General features: G+C 36.5%; 1 protein-coding gene across 14 annotated transcripts in view; it reads right to left on the bottom strand.

Annotated features, from left to right (window-relative positions):
* Positions 1 to 23,199, bottom strand: part of Wdr62 (WD repeat domain 62) — an 84,835-nt gene that overhangs the window by 10,616 nt on the left and 51,020 nt on the right. For 10 of the 14 annotated variants that reach the window (XM_053766228.1, XM_053766237.1, XM_053766227.1 and 7 more), the window contains exons 5-29: positions 22,955 to 23,023; positions 22,531 to 22,635; positions 22,139 to 22,249; positions 21,300 to 21,482; positions 20,593 to 20,753; positions 20,043 to 20,178; positions 19,553 to 19,717; positions 18,808 to 18,923; positions 17,942 to 18,146; positions 16,958 to 17,092; positions 16,201 to 16,311; positions 15,472 to 15,561; positions 13,971 to 14,101; positions 13,664 to 13,792; positions 12,854 to 12,973; positions 12,266 to 12,393; positions 11,496 to 11,587; positions 9,804 to 9,905; positions 9,109 to 9,189; positions 8,613 to 8,737; positions 7,240 to 7,387; positions 6,504 to 6,651; positions 5,723 to 5,898; positions 5,141 to 5,267; positions 935 to 4,513 (exon numbers count right to left, since the gene is read on the bottom strand). In XM_053766228.1, coding sequence (XP_053622203.1) covers positions 935 to 4,513; positions 5,141 to 5,267; positions 5,723 to 5,898; positions 6,504 to 6,651; positions 7,240 to 7,387; positions 8,613 to 8,737; positions 9,109 to 9,189; positions 9,804 to 9,905; positions 11,496 to 11,587; positions 12,266 to 12,393; positions 12,854 to 12,973; positions 13,664 to 13,792; positions 13,971 to 14,101; positions 15,472 to 15,561; positions 16,201 to 16,311; positions 16,958 to 17,092; positions 17,942 to 18,146; positions 18,808 to 18,923; positions 19,553 to 19,717; positions 20,043 to 20,178; positions 20,593 to 20,753; positions 21,300 to 21,482; positions 22,139 to 22,249; positions 22,531 to 22,635; positions 22,955 to 23,023 — 6,673 coding nt within the window. The remainder of the gene's footprint in view (positions 1 to 934; positions 4,514 to 5,140; positions 5,268 to 5,722; positions 5,899 to 6,503; positions 6,652 to 7,239; positions 7,388 to 8,612; positions 8,738 to 9,108; positions 9,190 to 9,803; positions 9,906 to 11,495; positions 11,588 to 12,265; positions 12,394 to 12,853; positions 12,974 to 13,663; positions 13,793 to 13,970; positions 14,102 to 15,471; positions 15,562 to 16,200; positions 16,312 to 16,957; positions 17,093 to 17,941; positions 18,147 to 18,807; positions 18,924 to 19,552; positions 19,718 to 20,042; positions 20,179 to 20,592; positions 20,754 to 21,299; positions 21,483 to 22,138; positions 22,250 to 22,530; positions 22,636 to 22,954; positions 23,024 to 23,199) is intronic. The other 4 variants (XM_053766239.1, XM_053766240.1, XM_053766236.1 and 1 more) reach the window with 3 other exon arrangements.

Genomic DNA, 23,199 nt, shown 5'->3' with positions numbered 1-23,199 from the left:
AGACAACATACAACTTAAAATTATTATTTGATTATTATTAGCAATATAATCAAATAATTTTCTAATATATCAATGATTTGGTTTAAAATCACCACGGCTAGATTAAATTGGGCAAAATTTAATGTGTACGGAAAACTCATTTAAAATTGTGAGTTTCATCAAATAATTACCACTTTGCAAGCAAAAAGCAATGCAATTTTACTTCAAAATGTAACACCAATTCAGATGGCTATTTCGCAAAAGCTATAAAATATTAAAACACATAATGAAAATGGACATGCTTACACTAAGGCAAAGGGCAATAAAATAAAAAAAATGTGGTGGTCCAAATCAAAAGGTTTGATTTGGACGACCACAAATACTAACAAGCTACCACAAGACACAACATACGCTGGTTCGTGAATGTCGTGACGATGTTGCCAGTGTTAAAAACAATAATTATTCATTGGATTTCTTCATAAAGACCACAGATGCCGATTTAAAAATTTAACAGACATTTTATGGATTACTAAAGCATCGATAAACTAAGACTCGACAATACTCGACATACTTTAGTGAGTAATATTGCTAGTGATAAGGCAAACAATGCGGCTGCATCATTTAGTTACATTGTTACTACATGGACATATTTATTTCAAGTAGTTACAGTATTTAGAAATTCTCATTTAATATAATCGTAGCCAACATAACACAAATCAGATAGCTGTAAGCTGAATGTTGTCGATCTAAAATATATCAACAGAGGACGCACTAAAGTTCACTTTTTATTAAACATAATATTGTTGTGTGCGTGACAAATCGGCTACGACCATACATTGCAATAAATAAGCGAACTGAAAATTTTGATAAAGGAAAGAAACCACTAAAGCAGTAAATTACAAGTCAACGATCTAAAGCGCAAATAAGGTATACAGTGTCGCCATGCAATCCCAACCTTGAGTTGGTGAAAACTTCGATGGTAACACGGGGTATAGTATCGGCAGCCTCTTAGCCAAGCACGAACCCCTTAAGACATTCCCCGAATATATAACTGGCCTGATTCTACATGTAGATGGAAAATTCTTATTCTCCATACACAATCTTGGAGTTGGCACTCTAATGATCTTCCTAAACGGAGTTTTCGCTCTGTTAAATCCGTAGAAAGACAGTCTTTTCGGTGAGTTAGTACAACTCGAACTTGTAGTCGACGATTCGTAATTTTCACTGTCTAAATGTACATCAGTTTTAGGAAATACCATTTCGTTGTATACTCTTTGTTTAAGACTTTTCGGTATGTTGATCGAATCTGTGTTAACTGTGTTATTTAGTATTACTTCTGTGTTATCGGTTACATTTTCATTGCCTGCTTCATTAGGTATTTCTATTTCTTCTTGAACTAGACTACCAATCTGTTCAGAATCCAAAATGTCTGGAAGACTTAAATTTCTCTTAATTTCTTTATTCTCCGAATTAGGTTCCGTATCCGTGTCAGCCTCTTCTAGAGTTAATGATGCGAAATTAGGAACTGTCGTCTGTTTGGTAGCTAATTTTTCAAATTTCTGTGATAATACTTTGACCACACCTGTCCCGTCATTTATATTAGCCTTTAGCGGTCTCATGCGCCATTCTTTGAGTATTTTTTCTTGTAATATCTTTCTTTCCTCCATTTCAACTAACTTGTTGATTATTTCCAATTTTCTTTCAATATATTTATATTTCTTTAACTCGTCACTCATTTCTTTGGGTGCTATGTTTTCTTTCGCCTCATGACGGCTATGACACGGCTCAGCAAAATCTCTCTCGTTTGATATCTTCTTATTTATGTGGTCCTTAATACATTTCCCGTAAAACTTATTTTCTTGTTCAGCATAATAATCTAAAGAATCTTTGGCAAAATCGTTATTATCTTCTATCACATCTAGCGAATCCATACTTACTTGCTTCATTCGCTCTATTCTCTGCATAGCATAAACTTCTAAACTATCCATTTGAATTTCAGATTTATTCTCATTCACGTCTTTTTCTTTAACAAAAACGTCAAAAGTCTTTTCAGAATTGTCGAAAGAATCAACCGTATTGGAATTCTTATCTCCGTTTTTCTTATTGCTAAGGTAATTCTTATTTTGTAAACCATCTAATTTGGCTTTATACTGGGAAGATATCGAAGAACTAAGACTGGCTTTGTCTAAGCCAGCTTTCAGTCGATTGTTTATTTTAACAGACGACGTTCTCTTTATAGGTTTCGGAGGTTTGTGTGGAACGAATTCCATAGTAATTTTTCCATTATTGTTTTTCTGAGATCCCCTTTCAAGACTCTTAGTTGCATTAAACTTATTGCCATTAGCCTTTTCCTTGTTGATCTGATTTTTGCTGACTTTATTTTGCACATTTTTACGAATTTGCTCTTCAAACTTTTCTAAATTTTTCTGCACGTGGGAGTTGCGTTTTTCCATTAGATTTTTCAATGGATTAGGTTTAGAAGCCGGCTCTAAAACTACTTCAAAACTACAACTCTTTGACTTTACCATAGCTTTATTATCACATCCTTCCATTTCACAGGAATATTTATGTTTCTCAGCAAACTTAGGCTGTAAAGACTTACTAGTATTGGCTCTGTAATCTGCTGAATTCAATCTAGGTATTTCGTCCGTCTGTTTCTTATCTTTTGTATATTGCTGTATGTTACTTCCATCGATATAATAAGCAATATTTTTAGCAGGCGGTGGTGCGTGTTTAGAAGAAGAATCATATAAACTTCTGGACCTAGTGACAGTTTTATGTTCAGACATGTCATTGGTTGGTACTTCAAATCCATAAACTTTATTAGTAGGCGGTTTGGGAGTGTTGCGTACCGGCGCAGCATCTATGTATTTAGGACTGGTGCCTTCAAAATAATTGTTATACATATATCCTCCGAAATATGGAGCATTATTAGGACTAGAACCGTAACTTTTCGATGTATTATCAAATTCATAACAACTTTTACTGTTTCTGGGTATTCCTACACCTGGATTTCTTTGTTGTCGTTTAGGCTTAGTCCCTTCAAATAACATTTCTAATGGTGCGCTTTTAGTGCATTCGGAATCATCTGATAATACACTTTCAAGTGAGTTACAGTTGGTTCTAGACAACTGATTGTCATTATCAAGGTACTCATCTGAAAGTACTGATTCTTGACTACAACTAGATTTCATATACTTCTTTTGATTGAGGAAGAAACTGGCACTACTATGTCTATGATTTTCCAGATATTTCTCATCAGGTTCATTGATATTTTCATATGAGCAATTCTGTGAATCGTTCAAATTGTATCGACTGTCAAATCTAGCTTGCTGGAATGCTACTTCATTACCATATTTCAAGAAAATTTCGTTGGACACGCTCGAACAGTTCGAATGATCACTAAGCATAGATTCATTTGAACGCGTAACGCATCTTTTAGTCAACACACTTTGGCACCTGTACATGTTAGAGTAATTGTAATTCATAGAATCTTCGTCCATAATGTCTTCAAGATTAGACGGCATATTACGAGGTAGAGTGGAACTTTTCTGGCCGATATAAGAAGGTTTAGCTGGCACTGCTGGTTTTTCGCTAACATTGCATATTTCATAATTAGACACAGTTCTTCTTGGAGCTTTATTTTTACTGTGCTTCTTGCAGATCTTTTTGGAATACAATTTATTTTTGCAACTTGCATCTTGGCTCAAACTGCAATCTTCTAAAGAATCCGATGAGAAATTACCATCATCTCTTTCTTCAACATCTTTAGTAGGATGTAGATCTAAATCAGAATTAGTATCAAATTCGTCCAAATCCCCATATTTCTTAGTTATTTCCGCAATCATCTTTTCAGTGTCACTTTTTATTGTATCTACAATACTTTTGCCACTCTCCTTTATATTCTTACCATCAAAACCTACGAAGAAACTCAACGAATTTCTCTTTTTGGGATCTAACGAGTTCGATTGAGATTTCGGATCGATTTTTTCTTGATTTCGGCTATTCTGAGCTTTATCCGCCCATTTGCACTCTTCAGAAACAGGAGAAACAGGACAAGACTTATAATTTTTGAATATACTCCTAGCACTAGGCTTAGGTTTCGCCTGTGGCTTATCTTCATGTTTATTTAAATTCAATGTGAAATTTTTGGGTGGAATTTTAGGCGGTTCCTTGTCATCTTGTGCTGGGAATAATCTATTAAAGACTTTAGATTGTACCTTTTTCCCCATATCTATGGTAAAAGCTAAAGGTTTCTGTGGCAGCTGTTCTTTGAAAACCATAGGTTTAGTTCCGTACGGAGTAAAATTCATAGTTCTTTTTTCATTTTGTGTTATTCCGACGTTAGCATGAGGTGGCACATAAGGAGCTATATTATCTAGATAATCAGGTATTAGTTTGTTGAGATTCGCGGGAATGGCGTAAGGGTTTTTGTTTCTATAGTCCATGTTGACATTAGGGTAGGGGTTGAGGCTGTCGAAGTAATTGGAATTTAGACTGTCCAGGGTTTCCTCTGGACAGGGGATGGGGTGTCCTGGTCAGCGTGGCGGGAAATTTCAAATGTTAGTATATAGCAGTACATGTTAGGTTCTGTTGAGAAATACATTTTGTCTCTTTTAAATGTCACTATTGTACATATTAAAACGATTATTTTTTCAGAATTCAACCAAACAATCTTATGGCTTATGATGTATAATCATATTTAAACGTATGTATATAAAGACAGTACTACTTTTAGAAACGGACACAAATAATACTTGTTACCAAACTCTGTTTTACGTGTCCAAATTATAATTACTAATTATTTCTCATCAGATAATAATGATTTCACAGTTGTTATGGCAAATGTTAATGATTGTGTATCACTCGAATCATTCAGCAATGATAATTTATTTAAATGTGGATGTCGACAATCGTTACTTTATGTTACTTTTTATATTTATTATTTAATATTATTTAATAACCTTGGCACGCTAAATTGTTTAGAAGCTAATGACAAAAACTCTACTTGAACTATCACGAACTCTTAAGTTCGAAATCACAGGTCAAATACAGTCTTAATATATCCAATTTTTTTTGCATAATATTTTAAAACAAAAATAGAATTTTCACGATTGCCAATATCCACCACTCAAATGAAAATTAACCTTACTTAACTCACCATAATTCCTGTTATTGCTAGGCACAGCCATGGAGATGGGTCGATTTCGTCTTGATCCATCTTTTTCGGGTAAGTAAGATAGGTCGGTGGTCGATTGACTGGACTTAAGGTTGGAACGGAAGGCTACCTGTAAAAAAAAATAGGCTTTGGAAAACTACTTCACATCGGTTATTTTATTCACTCATCATCGTGAGACATCTACCAACTTATGAGCCCCTGGTATTTAACCAATTTTTTTCTTTAAAAAGTAATGTATACTTCAAGTTATAATTAACATGTTTTGTCACTTTACCCATAATTGACATTGACAGAACGAGATAAAACATATTTTTATCACTAAGTTTTAACTTTTTTTTATGAACGAGAAATGGGCCTGTTCCACCGCTTTCTGATGAATTATCATATATTATGTCATAATCTGATAGATAAAAATAACTGCTAGATCTGCCTGATGTGATTGGTCAGTTCGCACTATCCAACACATTTTAACGCTATCACTTTGATAAGTTACATAGACAATTAGATACTTTATATACTCTATGATGCCCTGGTACTAAGATCGTATAGAAACAAAAAGCTTACGTTCTCCAACTGCCTCCTAGTCTCCAGGATCCTCCTGGTGAGTTCCTCCCTCCTCCTGGCAGCCTCGGGGTCTACGTGGCGGGGGGTGCGCGGGGCAGGGGCGGGCGGAGTCTGCGAGGGGCGCGCGGGGGGGATTGGAGCTCGGGATAAGTGCTGCGCCGATAGTGATGTATTTCCTGTATACGAATACATAGAAAAAGTATTTCAGTGATTGCCTTCATAATCATCTCAAACTTCCTTACCATGTCCCATAATTTGGGGTCGGCGCAATATGTCTTTTCTCTGCATAAAGTTTATGTTTGCTGTCACACTCTCATCAACTCTTAACTCATTTATTACTTTCCTATTGTTTAATATTAAAAAAATACATTTCTGGCAACAAAAGCTTGATTGGTAGTGTTTACATTTTCATATGTCTATGTAAATGTTATTAAAAATCTATTGATATCATAAAACGTTTCTGGGAAAGTTTGGATAACTGCTGCTTGCTTTTTCACTCAATATTACATGACGAATTTTATTAATATGAGCTCCAAAACAACACAAATTCAAGAAAGGAATATTCTTTTCGTTGTTTCCTGGTTTTTATCCTGAAATTTCCGAGGGCTAGAATTTAATAATAGTTTCCCTCACGCGTGATTCCGCCCTGAAATATAACCCCTACATGTCCTCCCGTGGATGTCATACAAGGCGACTAACGGACACATAACCTTAACGGCTTTGCGGCCTCACATCCCCGTATGAATGTGGAAACATGCGAGAATGAGAGAGATATAGTTACCTCCACTGAGTGCAGTTTCCATTTCGGCGCCACTCAAACTATCGAAAGCTGATTTGAGGTATTTTTCGCGTCTCCCGGCCGTGTCCAGGGATTCGCAAGAGCCGGACAAGGGATTGCGATCGGCGTTATCACCCGAAGGTGTCGATACCTAATGTATTACAATTATTACAATACGATGATGATGATTCACCAGTACTAAGACACCACTTTTCTGAATTATTTATTTACACTTCTCACCCACTAGTTGTTTATGATATCCTGGTACTTTTACAATTTTACCAATATAAAATACAAACATTAAAGAAATATTCTTGGCATAAAATACTACTGCTACTTTATGTTCCCCTAGTTACTTTATGTTCAACAGCATGAAGCGGTGGTGGTGTAATGGTGAAGTCGCCCGCCTGTGTATCGAAAGGTCCCAGGTTCGAATCATACTGGTGCCACATGACTTTGTATACCAATCTAACTCATGTATAGTAGTTTTCATAGACCACCACTTGGTGAAGGAAAACATCGTGAGGAAACATGCACTTTGGTTGATTATTATTAACTTGTGTGTGAAATGGAGAAGGTAATGGCAAACCACTCCATTAATAATGCCAAGAAAGTTGTTGTGTGTGTTTCATTACACGTAACCACGACCCTCAGCCATGAGGAGTACGACTATGAAAATGGCCTAATTGGTGACAATTGAACTCCTCTGTAGAAAATGATAACGAAAGTGGGTAACTACCTCGTCATCATCAGAATCGTGGCCGGAACCACTGAGGGAGGTACCACTTGGCGGTAGTTCTAATCTTGGAGAATCAGCTTTCCACCTCTTAGATCTTCTCACTGATTGTCTTAATTCTTCTGCGTCCATCGCGTTTACCATGAATTCACTGTGGAATACATAATTTGTATTAATTGGCTATTTTCCAAATCCAACCAGCCAAATCAAATACTATTCTCTAATGTCTAAAACAAAATTTTATATGGAGCAATGTGTGACAGTAATGTATTGTGACGTCACGGATTTTGGAGTCGAATTTCTAATTTTAATGACACCGAAAAATAGTAAATCTCGTAATTAATAAAACTGATCAATTTAAGTGACGTTCAATTATAGCATTTGAAGCGGTGGTGGTGTAATGGTTAAGACGCCCGCCTGTGAATCGATAGGTCTCAGGTTCGTACCCTACTCATGCCATATGAGTTTGTATACCAATCTGACTCATAATATGGTAGTTTTCATAGACTGGCTTCTAGTGAAGGAAAACATCGTGAGGAAACCTGCACACAGGTTGACAGTTTAGTTCCCTAGGGTGTATGCGACTACCTGCCACTAGATGGCGGTAAGTAGTCGTAAAAAGTCATGTCAGATGCCTTTAGGCGACTTGAATAAAATCTGACACCAGTGTTAGCAATAACACACTCGATATGATGATGATTTTATTTGAATAATAAAATACTTATAAGCATTTTGACGACCTCGGTGGCGCAGTGGTAAGATTCTTGCCACTGAACCGAGAGGTCCCGGGTTCGATCCCCGGTCGGGTCATGATGGAAAATGATCTTTTTCTGATTGGCCCGGGTCTTGGATGTTTATCTATATATGTATTATATTATATAAAATATAATATCGTTGAGTTAGTATCTCATAACACAAGTCTCGAACTTACTTTGGGGCTAGCTCAATTTGTGTGATTTGTCCTAATATATTTATTTATTTTTATTTATTTTATGTTACACCCTGCCGAGTAGCCAATTATAAGCATAATTTTCATTACGATACTTGCTACTAACAAAATATGGAAGTAAAGGGTACCAGGAATAGAGGAAGACCTAAGAAGAAATGGCTAAAGTCTGTCAAGGATAGTATGAACAGGAGAGGTATCAGTTGTACTTGCATTGTATTCGCGAGGTTTAGTTCGCGGCGAACAACTAGTACTTTACTGCACAAATTAGTTGCATAGTATGCATATGTACAAAATGTATTATCACACATACACAGATACTCACATAAGAAGCGTAAAATAAACACAAAAAAGTTAATTTTAAGGGCATGGGTGCACGTGTCCAATACGCACTTGACCGTTTTTTTTTTAAATAAAAAAATTGTCTTACCCCGGCGTATCATCATCATTATTCCCAGGATAATAAGTCGGTCTGTTGCGACTCTCCGAAGAAGAAGTCCTTTCCCCGTCAGAAATATCTTCGATGTCACCATCATGTTCAGTAGATTCTTGATCCTGGAAACAAAAGTTATTAATTACAAATGCGGCGTCGCTCCCTTAGAAACATCAGCGTGAAAAGTATCATGTGTCACTCGGAATAATGTAGGAATTTTTTTTTTTAGTAAAAAAATAATCTATGTCTTACAAAGTCGAATTTCGTAAAAAAAGGATAGAGGTGAACACAATTCAACTAAAACTTATAGAAATTACTTAAAAATTGGTTGTTTCAAAATTTCATATCAATGTTATAATCTGTAAAAAACAAATTTTAAATATTTAAATATATAAATGTTGTTCTTTGGAGACGTAACATATTAACGCATCTCCAACGGGAGCTGAATTAAACAAAATTGTAAAAAAAAAATAAACAAAAAGTAAATAAAAACCTCATATTTAAAGCTGCCGAGCGACGAATCATCAGTATGATGTCTTGTGCGACCGTCTCGCGCGTTTGTTACTATTGTTACCTAATAAAAAAAAAGTAAATAAAAAAAACAATAACTACACTTCCTATCAGGTTGGCCGCATGCCTGTTTGCTCAGCAGTATTTAAAAAAAAACATTCGTCCATTTTTTTTTATTGACCTTGAAATATATCCACAAATTCAGTTTTAAAGATAAAATTCTAGCATCGTTTTCTAGATATCCAGCGCTGATTTTTAATAAAAAAAATACCCAATATATATATAATTAATATTTAAAAACATACAACACGCCACATGCAAATAAAGCAAAGCGTTGATGAGATGAACCGAAATGTACCAGGAAAATATAACATGCAAGAAGTTTATACAGGTTACTGTCGTATTTAGCCGCTTATGCAATGCAAGTATCCCGACATTTACTACACCAATATACATAAACTACATACCTTTTAAAAATATAGTACAGTATATGCTTTGTTTTTATAATACGACATTCAATCGACGAAGACTTACTTTATAATGATTTTAATTTCCCCTTTCATTCTATTTTAAATAAAAAAAATGTAAAGATGAGCGAAACACGAGCGACAAATGAACGACACAAAGAACACAAGTGCATACGGTCAAGCGAACTTAAAAAAAATAATTAAAAAAAACCTTGTGCGCCCTCGGGGACAGTATGGAATTGGCCAATCTGTCAAAGTTCTCGAATAAAGCCGCCACTCTTGGCAGCTGGCTCAGGTTGAGGGATTTCGGCCGCTGATGTCACGTGTTTATTATATATTTTTTTATTTAGGACTGGCTGGTGGTTCGAGATATTTTTTTTATTACGATCGGATCGGATGGGGAGATACTTCAAAAAGTTCCTAAAAGGTTATGTTCGCCTAGTATTTTCTCCACATTCCAGAGAATGAATTCCCATTTGTGGGAGATTTCAGTCTAACAGTGGACATTGTTTGTATGTGTAAGGTTCAGTTTCAGTTTCAGTTTCAGATATCAAGGAACACAGGTAAAAATAATCATTGTGCAGTTATATAAAAAGTTTCCATAGAAGACCAAGTGAAAAGGGTGCTAGGGTATATTCGTAGTTGAGACTTTTTAGAACCCCGTCCTTCTGCCAATTCATAATTTCAATACTGTTTTCATATGGAGTTAAAAATAAAAAAAATATACTCAAACCAAATAAAAAAGTAAAAGAAAATAAATGTAAAATATCCAGACCAACGTAAGAAACACAAAAAAAAATATTGTACAGAACGAATCGGTTTTCAATTAATTCGGGTTAAAACATATTATTACATGACTAAAAAAAAAATAAAAATATCACAGTCCAAATTAAGAAATAAGTATTTTAAAACATATGTGTAATATTAATTATATTTCGGTTCGTTTTTTATTGAAAACCGTTAAATTCATGATAGAATGTTATTAAGATTATTTACATTTAGGTATATATATATTTTTATAACACCTCCACCGATAGGACCAAAACCTTCTGAGTGATTAGGTACACGACAGATTAAAAAAAGAAACATACAAATATAATCTTGGAAAGTCAGGGATGTATTTAAATCACAATGATATTAAATTTAACACACAACAAAAATATTATGCCACACAAACAGGAGCTACAATAATGTATTATTACGTAATTTCCTTTTACACGCCTGACGTGCGTTGCACACGCTTTTTATTCCAAACGTTAGGCGTGTTTTCAAAAGTGAAATCCTGTCAAAATTGTATTATTAGTCGACATCACAAAACTTTATTCCGGTAAAATCCCACACAAAAAACAAACGTTAGTTTAACTTTACACAATACAATTTAATAACATACAAATATTGAATGAAATATTTTAAACTGGCATATAAAGCCCGGTTCGCATTTTGCGATAGTGCAAGTGGTAAGTGCAGGTGTAAAGTAGAAATATATGGACTCGCACTAATCAGTGCCTGTCCAGATAGTTTATTTACTTAACACCTGCACTCAACACTCATATTTATTTTTTACCTTGTTATTGTTTCTATTCTTTATTTGAACCACTCAACGGATTTTGATGCAGTTTTCAGTCAAAGGAACATACACAACATAACAACATTAACAATATACACAAATGTCTTCGCACGAGAGCATTTGTATATGTTAATAAGTTGTCTTAATAACAGTGAAAACTGCATGAAAAGCCGGGCAAAGTCGCTAGTATAAAATTTATTTTTGTATAAATCACCAGTCAATTTCGAAATTACGTCTTTTAAATCTTCTTTCGTGTCAATTTTTTTTTTACCTAACATCCCAGACTTTCCCCCTCCCCCCTCCCCCGCAACCCCAGCCCGCGGCACACACACATACCTGCTTGGCGTGCTGGGGCCTCCGCTCGATGTACCTGGTGTCGGTGCCGCTGTCCAAAGAACTGTCTTTCGATCCATCCGAGTCGCGTTTGTCTGCAAGTAGTTTGTAGCTTCGATAAATATTTTATATTGGACCAAGCGGCTTACATTATAAACATAAACATTTCTCAGGAATCATATGCATTTGTCACATGTATTTGAACTAAATTCAAACAATGAAAAATTGGACATTCGACTGGGTAAAAATCAAATAATCAAACATGATAATTAAATGTCACTTTAATAGATCAGTTTTATTAAAACGAGAGTTACAATGTTTTCGGTCTCAACAAAATATATTAGAAATGCTTTTTGACACCAAAATCCGTGACGTCACAATACATCACTGTCACACTGGCTTCATATTAAATTTGGTTTTTGACATTAGAAAAAGTATCTGATTTGACTAGTTGGAAAGTAGCCCATTTTACAAGCTTTCATCTTGCAATGTAACTGTGTATGTCCCTATGTCTCGGGTGGAATCTTGCAACTAATTTTTTAAGCAGATATCTTCAATCGATTAAACTGAAATTTTGTACACACGTTCAGATGCCATCATACATTATAATAATAAACATGCAAGGATGGTGCACCCAGGCACGGCTCCATGCGTGGGAACTCCTCAAAAGTTTACTGCACGGACTCGACTTTATTAAAAATAAGATCTCTCGTACATTATCATAGTAACATTAAAATGAGTAACTTTAGTACCTATACTCAGCAGTAACTCACCAGCAGGTTGTATCCTGGCGGCCCACTTGCCGCGCGCGGGCGGAGTCGCGGGCGCGGGCGCGGCGGCGGCCGGCTGCGAGTCTCCCAGGCTCTTCTTGGCCCACGTCGGCAGTCTGCCTATCCGCAACCTGACATCAAATTCAATCATAATAACGCGAAATATTCCTGACCGGGAATCGAACCCTGAACCCTCAACCTGACCCGGACAGATTTTCATCTAAATTTAAATATCACCTCAATGGTTAAATTTAGTTTAGTGAGGATATGTTTATGTTATATGTTTGTTATTCTTTCACGCAAAATCTACTTAAGACGATCTTGTTAAGAAAGAAAATCTTGTTAAGAAATTTGGTACGCGGGTAGAATAACACATAGGGTAGGTACCCTATCCCGAAATTCCCACGAAAGTGAAGCCCCGGAGGCGAAGCTAGACATTCACAAAATTTATTAAATTTATGTACAATCTCTATACAATTTACTGTGTAAAATTTCTTCTTCTTCCAAAGCGCACGTGAAGAAGAAGCAGCGCAACAAACTTCACCTTTTCTCGAAAGACGTAAATTAACAATATGTTTTGAATCCACTTACGTATAATCCGGAACGACTGGAGTTGAGAATTGTCCGTCGGCGATTTCCCTCGGAGGGGAGCCCAGTTGAGATTCACTTTCACTCTCCATCGACATGCCGTTAGTCGAGCTGGGAATTTTCCTGCGAAATGAATGAAATGAACGAATGAATGAGGTTTTTTAAATTATATATTAAAAAAACTCGTCACTCCACTGAACTTCATTTGTATAGTATTTTCACATGCAGTAAGTATACAACAGTCGACGTACGCTTAAATTTCTTCAGTCCTTATGAGAGCCTAGTACTTTAGACTATGGAATAACGAAAATGTTATCTCTGACTCTGTGTAATCCGTAAGAGACACAGACGTGATATTGATATTAAGTATGTACATGTACCATGTACCTAGCTCGCATAGTGACTGAAGGTGACCACCGTAATTGATATAAAACACAAATAACCAATCAAAACATATGAGAATCGTTACCTGGCGGCACTATAAAACCTATACTGATATCCCACCTTACAAAATATACGACCAAAACTTTCAGAGTATTTATGCGAGCCTAGTACTTCTTTCTCATCTGAGCGTTTTTCCGGTTTCTTTTTCAACCGTTGATCGTCGAAGCCCAGGGTCCGCTTTCGTACTTGTAACCACCAAAGTGTATGTTTGTCTGTACTTACTTCCCTTGCCGTATAGCCTAGCTTTGTTGTTTGGAATTTTGACCACATGAGGTAACCAGCCTACCCAAGTTACGAAATAAAGACTTTGTGATCTTTATGCGAGCCTAGTACTTATGACCATAGAAGTGTATGTTTGTCTGTACTTACTTCCCTTGCCGTATGGCCTGTTGCGCCAACCTAGCCCGCATTGTGACCACCATATCGTGAGGTACCCGCCACACGAATATACAGCCGTCGCCGGATGCGGAAACTAGGTGTTGGCAGTCGGGGGTGAACCTGAAAATATCCAACGTAAACTTTAAAAAATGCGAGTTGACTTGACATAAAAAAGTCAATTTTGTCTACGGTACCTTATACTAGATTCAATAAACTTGAAACTTATAGGCATGTTCGTTCATATGTAGCACTGTATAAAAATAAATAATCAAAATATTTTTTAAAATAAAGTACACACCTGAGTCCAGTGACAATTTCCGAATGTCCGTACATAGTGGCCATGCACTCGCCCGAGTAATAATCGTACACGCTCAGTATTTTATCTGTGCTGGATGTCGCTAAATAGATGCCGCTACTGTCCAACGCCACCTGGAAAATATGGTAGTCGCCTGTGTATAAACTAAAATGAAGCGTTCCAAAGGGGTACCACTGGGCAGATTCTACTTTTCGAGATATTTGAGACTTTGTGAAAAAAGGTGGAAAATTAGCATTTTGCGATTTTAATGCAACATGCAAATGGCTACGTTTTTACTACGCAAAAATTGCAATTGTATGTTCAGTATCTAGAACTCTAGCTATTACTTTTGAAGCGGTCTGGGTGTATGCAGGAACAAAAACTAGCGTATCCACATAAATACACTTTAATTCATAGACCACACGTACAGTTTCATAAAAAGATAGAAAGGAGTACAGAGAAGAAACAGTCGATAGTCCAAACGATACACAAGAAGAAAGGTGAAAGACATACAAGTCACAAGCTCAAGCAATATTTTAATTACGAGCGGTGGCATAAGACATTAGGTGCGGCGCGATAGCGAGCGGCGTGAGCTCCGCGGTGTATAGGCAAATCACGACTGGTGGGATCTCGCTCGGCTGGTCGGTCGACTCCGGCGCAGCGCGTGTCTACTAGCTGTAGCTATAGATGTATGATGCGTTTAATGACGCATGAGTTTGAATATTATTTATGAATAGAATGTATGTATAAAGAATAGTATGAATATTTTAGTAATGTAATAAATATGTGTGAATATAAATATAATTAAGATAGAATTAGTAAATAGATAATATTAATACATACTATAAATTATATTAATAGATAATTATATAAATAAATTATAATAAATATGTAGGTTCCCTACAACTTTCAATGTCTATTTTTGTAAGTGTGAACTTTGAAATTTTCTTCCAATAAATGCGAATAAAGTTAATTTTTTTTAAATTCCATATGATCAACAAACTATAATATTCAACTAACTACATACAGCCCCAACCAAGTGGTACCTAAACGCTTGAAACGCCACAATGACACGACATTCACATAATGACTTAAGATAATCAAATGTCACTTGGATAGGCTTAAACTTGTTGTCATTTTGTTCAAACTACATGTTAAACCAATCTGACTCATGTATAGTAGTTTCCATAGACCACATCTTGCTTCCGGTGAAAAAAAAAACATCGTGAGGAAACCTGCACATTGGTGGACAGTTTAGTTTGACCTCTGTAGCAATGTCATCATGCCGGACTGCTACACTGGAGGTCACGGACTCGATTCCCGGTCAGGTCAACATGGAAAATGATCTTTTTCTTATTATATATAAGCATATATTGTCAGATTGCTTTAAGCATTGTAAAACAAACTCTATTGTTTAAATTAAATTATTGTTGAATAAAATCTGGCGCTAATGTTAGCAATAACACATTCGAAATTTAAAACAAATTAGTCAAGCAATAATAACCTTTATTAGTGTGCCGTCTTCGGCCGTAGTTCCCCTGAACGTCTTCGTGTGCCGCCCTTGAGCTGCGCTGTACACTCGCACGTTACGGTCCTGACAATTTATTGCAAACAATATTAATTACATTTCATAGTCCTTCCTTACATATTATAAGAAGTCCCTCTGTCACGTCTGTAGCGATAGAGTCATAAACTACCGGACGGATTTTTGCACGGTTTTCAGCAATAGATAGTGTGATTCCTGGGGAAGTTCATCATAATCATTATCGTCATAATTTATTATAATTATATATCACGATCTTCAATCGATGAAGTCTAATCGAGGAGATTGTATCCACCCGAGCTAAGGGTGGATAGTTACGAGGGCGAAAGATCGATTTACTATCGAGGTAAAGTTTGTCAAGAAAGTGAAGAAAAATTATTTTTGACGAACATATTTGCATGCAATTGCAATACCAAATAGAACGGTTGATAAACACCCAGCCAACAGGAGAGCCAACATTTATTTTCACCACTTTCTTTGCAGACTGTATACACTTCGATTAGGATAATATTTTTAGCGTGTGTTCAATTATAGATATTGATTCTTCTTTTTCTAAAAAAAAACTGATCTCTTGAAAAATATTTGAATGCACACACACCTGCATGCTTATCTTTAAAATTTACAATAAGACGGATAGATTCTGTATAAAAATAGTAATTACAAAATATCTAATATTAAAGTTATAAATACCTGACAAGCTGTTAGTATGTGTCTGCCTCCAGCGTCCACTTCCATATCGTACAATGTCGTTCGTCCGGAGACATTTTGACCCCGCGCGAATTGGTAACTGCCGTCTGACGTCTGAAAAGTACAGGTTAAAAATTTAAAAAAAACTAAACTATGCAATACTTTTGACTTTTTAGGAGCCGGGGTATTTTTTAAATTTAGTTATATACTAAACAATAGGTATTAAACGCCTAAAACCTGTTGTTAAGTATATAATTATGCAACGTGAAAATTTATAAGTATATATTAGTGTTTAATGATTTTGTAACGTATCTAAGTTTTTTTTATTGATAATAGTATAGTATAGTAAAAAAGGAAGTAATTTTATATGGCGCATTTGTCATCCTATCATTCGACGTTTTTAACATAAGAGCTAACGAAAGCATGTTTCTGTCTTTCTTCTTTTTTACAAATTTCCAATCACATTACTCGTTTCAAATCATTCGATATAGAACGATTATATCGAATGTACCGAATGTGTGAACGATTATATATATACAGGAAATATTATTCGACACACGCGTTTAGAGTGACAGTTTCAAAAATGACGCATCAGTATGCGTAACTTCTCGAATTGTAGACAGAAAATTACAGATTTTGCCATATCTTTCATTTCGCTCATACAAGGAAAAGAAACTAATATATCATAGGATAAAGGAAGAATATTCGTCTAGTGAATACTAATAGCTCTTATTACATAATGCATAAGGTCTGTATTTACCGTGCGTATCTGTCTGAAGAGTATAGTCTTGTCAGCGCCACACGATACCATTTGAAGATGAGCTCCTGAGTTCAGAAACCTTACAGCCGTGATGGAGGAAGAGTGTTCATCCAAGGTCTGGAGTATTTGGTAACCCTGGAAAATATTATATAAAACATGTATAAAGGCAACCTAACTCCTGAAATAAGTTAGAACCGGAATTCCTCTAAGTGCTAGCAAATTACTCCTCGATGCTTATGAGTTCCTGGTAAAACAAGTTCAGATTCTGGAAGAATTGCCATATAGGCCACCCATCTCAGATCTGACCAGACAAAAAATCGCTTACTAATCAACTACTGGCACTGGTACTCCAAACACAGAACCACTGCATCATCAGTGTTCCTTATATTACACTACGAATTGCTATTTGGTGGTTCTGAAAACCTAGTATCTAAGAACTACAAGCACGATACGCGTGGGCAACCCATCTCAAATCTGATCACCCCGAAGATTGCTTACCTTATCAACTTAGAAGTCCCTAGAAATGTAGCCAGCAATCTAGTTATTCACTATACTTCTACATCCTAAACTTTCAATATTTGTACGGTAAATTATACATATACGAGTACCATATACTTTGCCTTGACTATAACTTCAAACTAAAACATTTAACTCCTCAATACTTATGTCAACCTAGTATCAGGAGAATACATTCAGGATCTTCGAACCCGCCCACCCATCTGTAGCTAACCATATCGAGAACTGCTTACCTTATAAGAAGACGTATATAAACCTAATGTCGAAGAGTTGGCCACCCATCTGAAACCTGAGCAGTCCAAAGATTGCTTACCTTATCAACCAAAGCTTGATGAAACTGGACTTAGTATTTCAATCTGTACTTCTTGCTAGTTCTGACACCCTAGTAATAGAGGTATTACAGGACACAATACAGGAATTCAAACCGGCCCACCCATCTCAAACCTGACCATTGCATTGGTTTCTTACCTTATCAACTAAGAAGACATGAATCAGCCTATCCCTGGAAGCTGATGCCAGCAATCTTGGCTTGGCGCTGTACTCCAAGCACAAGACCTCTGCATCATGAGCTTCCAAGGTATGTAACGCTGATCCAGCAGCAGAATGTACCCAGACGTTGCCCGCTCTATCACCGGACGCTATATGACGGCCGTCAGGTGACACTCGCACGCATCTGTCAACATAAAATGGACGTTAAGCACGACAGGTGTTACGCGACTTGGATTGGATTTCTCTCTTTTCTTTTCGAGTGTGTTATTGTCTACACAGGTGTCAGATTTTAATCAAGTCGCCTAAAGACATCTGACATGACTTTTACGACAATCTACCGACATCTAGCCTAGTCTTATAGATAGGAAGTATGAGCCAATTAGGACCAAAGAAACCAAATCAAAAGACCCAAGGACTCAAGAAGGATTGCAATTAATAATAAGCTGAAAATGCCATCTATATTCTAGATGGAATTAGATTTCATAAAAATTGAGACATTATTTTTAAACATTTTTTTTTAACTATCTGCGTCATCACTACATAGTATAAAACAAAGTCGCTCTCCGCCTCTTGTCTGTTTCTAAGCTATCTTCTTTTAAACCACGTAACGGATATTGATGTAGTTTTCACTGGTATTTCGACAATTTATTTTATTTATTCCCAAAAGTACACATAAATGCCTCCATGCGTAGCCGGGCCAGGCCGCTAGTAAGTAATCAATCAAATATTTTTTATTATAAATTACATGTAAAAAATTAATCTTACAAAAAGTTGTTTATTATTCTTTCACGTCAAAATGTTTGTGATTTTTGTGTGGCGATAGTTAAAAAAGTTTGTTTACTAACCTGACTCCAGTCTTGTCGTCGTAAGATTTGGACTTGTCCTTATCGCTGGTGGCCGTTAAATCATAGTCCTTCAAAAACTTCAGTTCCGGGTCGATGTATATTACTTTGGTCAGTTCCTGTAAGGAAAATGTACATTTGTACTCAGTACTCGGACTACACAAAATAGGTTCATTCAACTGTCAACTACTACAATACTGTCATTTGAATTTGACAACTGAACGTGTCAAGTCGTTGGCCAATGGCAAAACAGGGTTGGACTACCTAGGTGCTGACATCTGGTGTATAGAAAACAGTTATTTAGATACATTCTCTGTTTTCTACTCATTCATCATTCTACATTTTTGTTACTTAGCGGTACGTCTTCCTAAATAGTCATAAAATAAAGTCCCATTCCAAAACATCAAAATATATTTAATACTCCCTGTTTCCATATGCTATCCCAGTACTACCACGATTACGTTGACCCTGAGATCATTGAACTCAAATTGAAATTGGAACATCTCAAGGTCACCGAACTCATATTTGAATTTTGAATGTTCCAATCGTAGGTTCCAATTAACTAGGAAGAATTACTTCTCTTTAATTCATGTTTGCCTAGTACTTTTGTTCACGATACTATCACCGATCTTCATCATCATCGCAGTTATCACAACATCATCATCACCCGAATATACTGGGCTCCGACAGTCTGACGACTGAAGAAGAAACCGGGTAAACGCCCAGAAGAGATGGAGAGAGTACTCACATTGCTGTATATGTTCTGGGCCTGCGGCTGGACCTGCCAAGCGCGAACCGTGTCGTCGCTGGAGCACGTGAGGAAGGTCCCCGGCGGCAGGTCGCCGGCCCCGGGCGCCACGTCCATGCCCCAGATGCAGGCCGAGTGGTACAGGGCCGAGTGGGATTTTCCCACCTGTTGAAACACTACATTGAACACCAAGAAAAGAAAGTAACATATTCTATCGAGGGTGTATGTATGTACGTTGAGCCAAGAACCCACGACTAGATAATCGCGACATGAGTTAGTATACCAATCTTTTGTATGGCAGTTATCATGGACAACCACTTCCTTTTTCCTGGTTGTAAAATAAGAGATACTATAATATAAGATACGATAATATAATACAAAACTACGCAACGGATTTTGAGTCGGGGTTTTTTTAAAAAGATAGAGCTATATCATTTTGCACACGTGCGAAGTCGGGTCGCTAGAACTTAGCATATAGCAATGAACTCACTCGTTTAATATCCCGGACGTCCCATACATAGAGGCTGTGGTCGTTGTAGACGGCGGTCAGCTTGTGGTTCCGCTCATCGTACGTCAGCGCCACCGCGTCCGGGTACCGCGCCCCGGCCGGCTGCGAGAACATGTGGCTGAGGAGGCAACGGTTATATTAGACAGATACCTAGATATGTAAAATGTGGGTAAATAACATAAACATACCAAAAATACAGACAAAGCAAACTATTTTATCTCCCCGTGTAAATTAAGTAAACAGTTTGTAATTGTGAAATTGCAAGTGTAGTTGACATAATGTTTGACAAGACTCGTAGTAAGTAAGCTATCTCTAACGCTTGTTATAAAGAAGAAACTATACACGACAATTCGTAGTATGTTTGTTCGTAGTATGCTTTTGCGTATTCATGAAGTTGTAACCTCACAATGTGTGTATTATTATGTGACTGAATTTTAAATCAAACAAATTAAATATTTTCAGTTTCTAGATTTTTTCTATAAGCTTATACTAAAAGATTTAAGTTTAACAATTTAAAATGTTATTCTCTCACCTTATGTTAGTCCCCTGTTGCACATCGACGCCCAAATAATGCGTTCTCGGCAATGTGGTGACATACTGTAGAGAATTTGGCGCGAAACACCGCACTATACCTTCCGCGCACCCCACGAATATATACTGATTCCCAACCGCCATACAATTTGCTGAAGTTGTCTGAAAAACACACATTATATTAATGATCATAATAACAGCTGTGAAAACGGTTTTCTGAGGATGAACATATCAATCTTTAGTATTATTATATCGAAAATACTGATCATTTTTTATATTGCGCTACATTGACTTCACACAGCACCCTTGATATGTTAATCACATAGTATAAGTACATAAGAATTCTGTAAAGTCACCATTTCGAAAACTGATAAAACAAAACTCTTTTAAATTTATAATCACCTAGTACTTTCACCTTCATGCAACATGAGACAGCAAAATTAGACTGGAACTGAAAATGTGTTGTTTTTTTTTTTACAATAATTTATATATCGTTGAAAGTGTTGAGCAAAATCCTAGATTTCTTCCCTCATCTTATTGTCCAGCAATCAGCCACTTTTAAACTTACAAAGCCCCTCTTAGAAATAGCGAAGGTGGTACTATCTGCAGCGTCGACTTTCCTGACGAAGATATCGCAGAAATTCCTAATTCATATTCGCTCAATATTTCCTGTAACATTCTAATTAATAAAAAAAACACATGACTCACCCTAAGCTCCACCCACTTGTCCAGCAATCTTCTACTATTGAATTCACAGAGCAGCCCCCCTCTAGTAATAGCGTAAGTGCTATCCGCAGCGTCGCCTTTCCCGCAGACGACGTCGCAGAACTCATTGTCTTTCTGCTCCCCTAGTATCGCCGACCGGCCCATTAGGGGCACGGGCTCTTTGAACTGGAATTAAAAAAAACCCAACAGCATTAAAATCATGAACGTACGCGTTGACAACTTCAAGCGGGCCGTATGCCTGTTTGGTGGTATAAAAATAATTAAAATAATAACTAATAAAAATATTATAGTTGGTCGCAACCACCGATATTTGATGTTTTGAAGAATCTTGAGTATACATTTGAAGCATAGACTTTCATCAAAATTGAATGAAGGAAATATTATAAGCTATGTACATACCGAGTAACAATCATTTGTACGAATAAGTTACGAAAAATTATTTTAGACGGCGGCTGAAGGGAAATAGAATGTTCAAGATTTGTTGATTCGAGTATACATCCAAAGTAGCCAGCTAAGAGCACACAACGCCCTCATTAAATTCTCTATTTGTGCAACTAATAACTCCGTAACTCATAAAAAAAGAAAACTGGCACGATTAAAATTAAAAAAAAAAACAATTGATAATAATATTTCTTCAGTGATTCAGAGGGCTATTCATAGGTTTAATGAAACGTTAACCTTTGAAATATATGATTTTATGTCATTTATTATCAAAATATTCAAAGATGAAAACAAATCTTTTTATCTACAATAATTTGGTTCACCCATAGTAGCTTTAAATGATAAGATAAGTAATCATCAATCGTATTAATGTCACTCACCTTAGCATTCCTGGAATATTCTAGATACCAAAACTTGACGTGCCTAAACCCGACCGTGACGAAGTAGTTACCACTCTCTGAAAAACACACCGCCTTCACTCTAGATGACACCTGAAAATTGAGGAAAATTTGGCTTTAGAAACAGAAAAGTATAAATAAAAACGAAATTTATTCTCTAAAAATTGTAATTCATTTATTTATTTCATCATCTTACTACTACCGTACATTATTACAGTTTTTACTCCTTATCAAAAATTGTTCGGCCACACGAACGAAGTCGCGGGCATCAGGTAATTACAACATAAGTAATCCACTTGTATAAATTACTAAAACAGAACATTAGTTAGTATACAAGTGAGGAAAGGAAAAAATAGGAGGTGGAACACACTCACCTTATTGCTAGCTAGTTTGAGGTTATTCCGCCAGTCCCACACGTTGACAATCATGTCGTGCTGGGAGCCCACGGAGACTAGATACTTGGAGGACGTTGAAAAGGCCTGGAACATTCGAATCAATCAGGGACTTATTCTGTATCCAAATAGATTTTTTCAGTTCTCTTTCATATGGTATATTGATTTGTGTTCCGTCTTAGAATAGGACTACTCTATATCCTCCCGTGGATGTCGTAGGAGGCGACTAAGGGACGCAAAACCTTGACATCTGATAGGTAAAAATGGCATTCCCAAAGTAGGAATGTAACCGGGAACACGTAAAACGAGAGAAAGAGATGACGATGATAAGTAAGGGATCCATCACATACGGTTCTTACTTCGCTACCAGGCTAGCATGAGTTACAAAAACATAAAACAAACTTACCACACAGCTGACGCCATGCGTGTGCCCGGGGAATTCTGCTATTTGCACCGCCCCCGATGCCGTTGGGTCCTGAAACAACAATACGATTAATAATATTACATAAATACAAAAAAATAAATACATTATAATATTGTGGGTCAATTTTACGGGTCGGGCATACAGTGACTTGCGTGTCCAGTATAATAATGCTTTCAGGGTAATGTAGGGATTGTCCTGGCGTGACAGTGCCTCAAGAATGTTTGCGG

The sequence above is a fragment of the Plodia interpunctella genome, chromosome 28 (genome assembly GCF_027563975.2).
Source record: "Plodia interpunctella isolate USDA-ARS_2022_Savannah chromosome 28, ilPloInte3.2, whole genome shotgun sequence".
NCBI classification, from domain to species: Eukaryota; Metazoa; Arthropoda; class Insecta; order Lepidoptera; family Pyralidae; genus Plodia; species Plodia interpunctella.
Note: the sequence above shows the minus strand (reverse complement) of the source record. Positions and strands in the feature narration are given on the sequence as shown.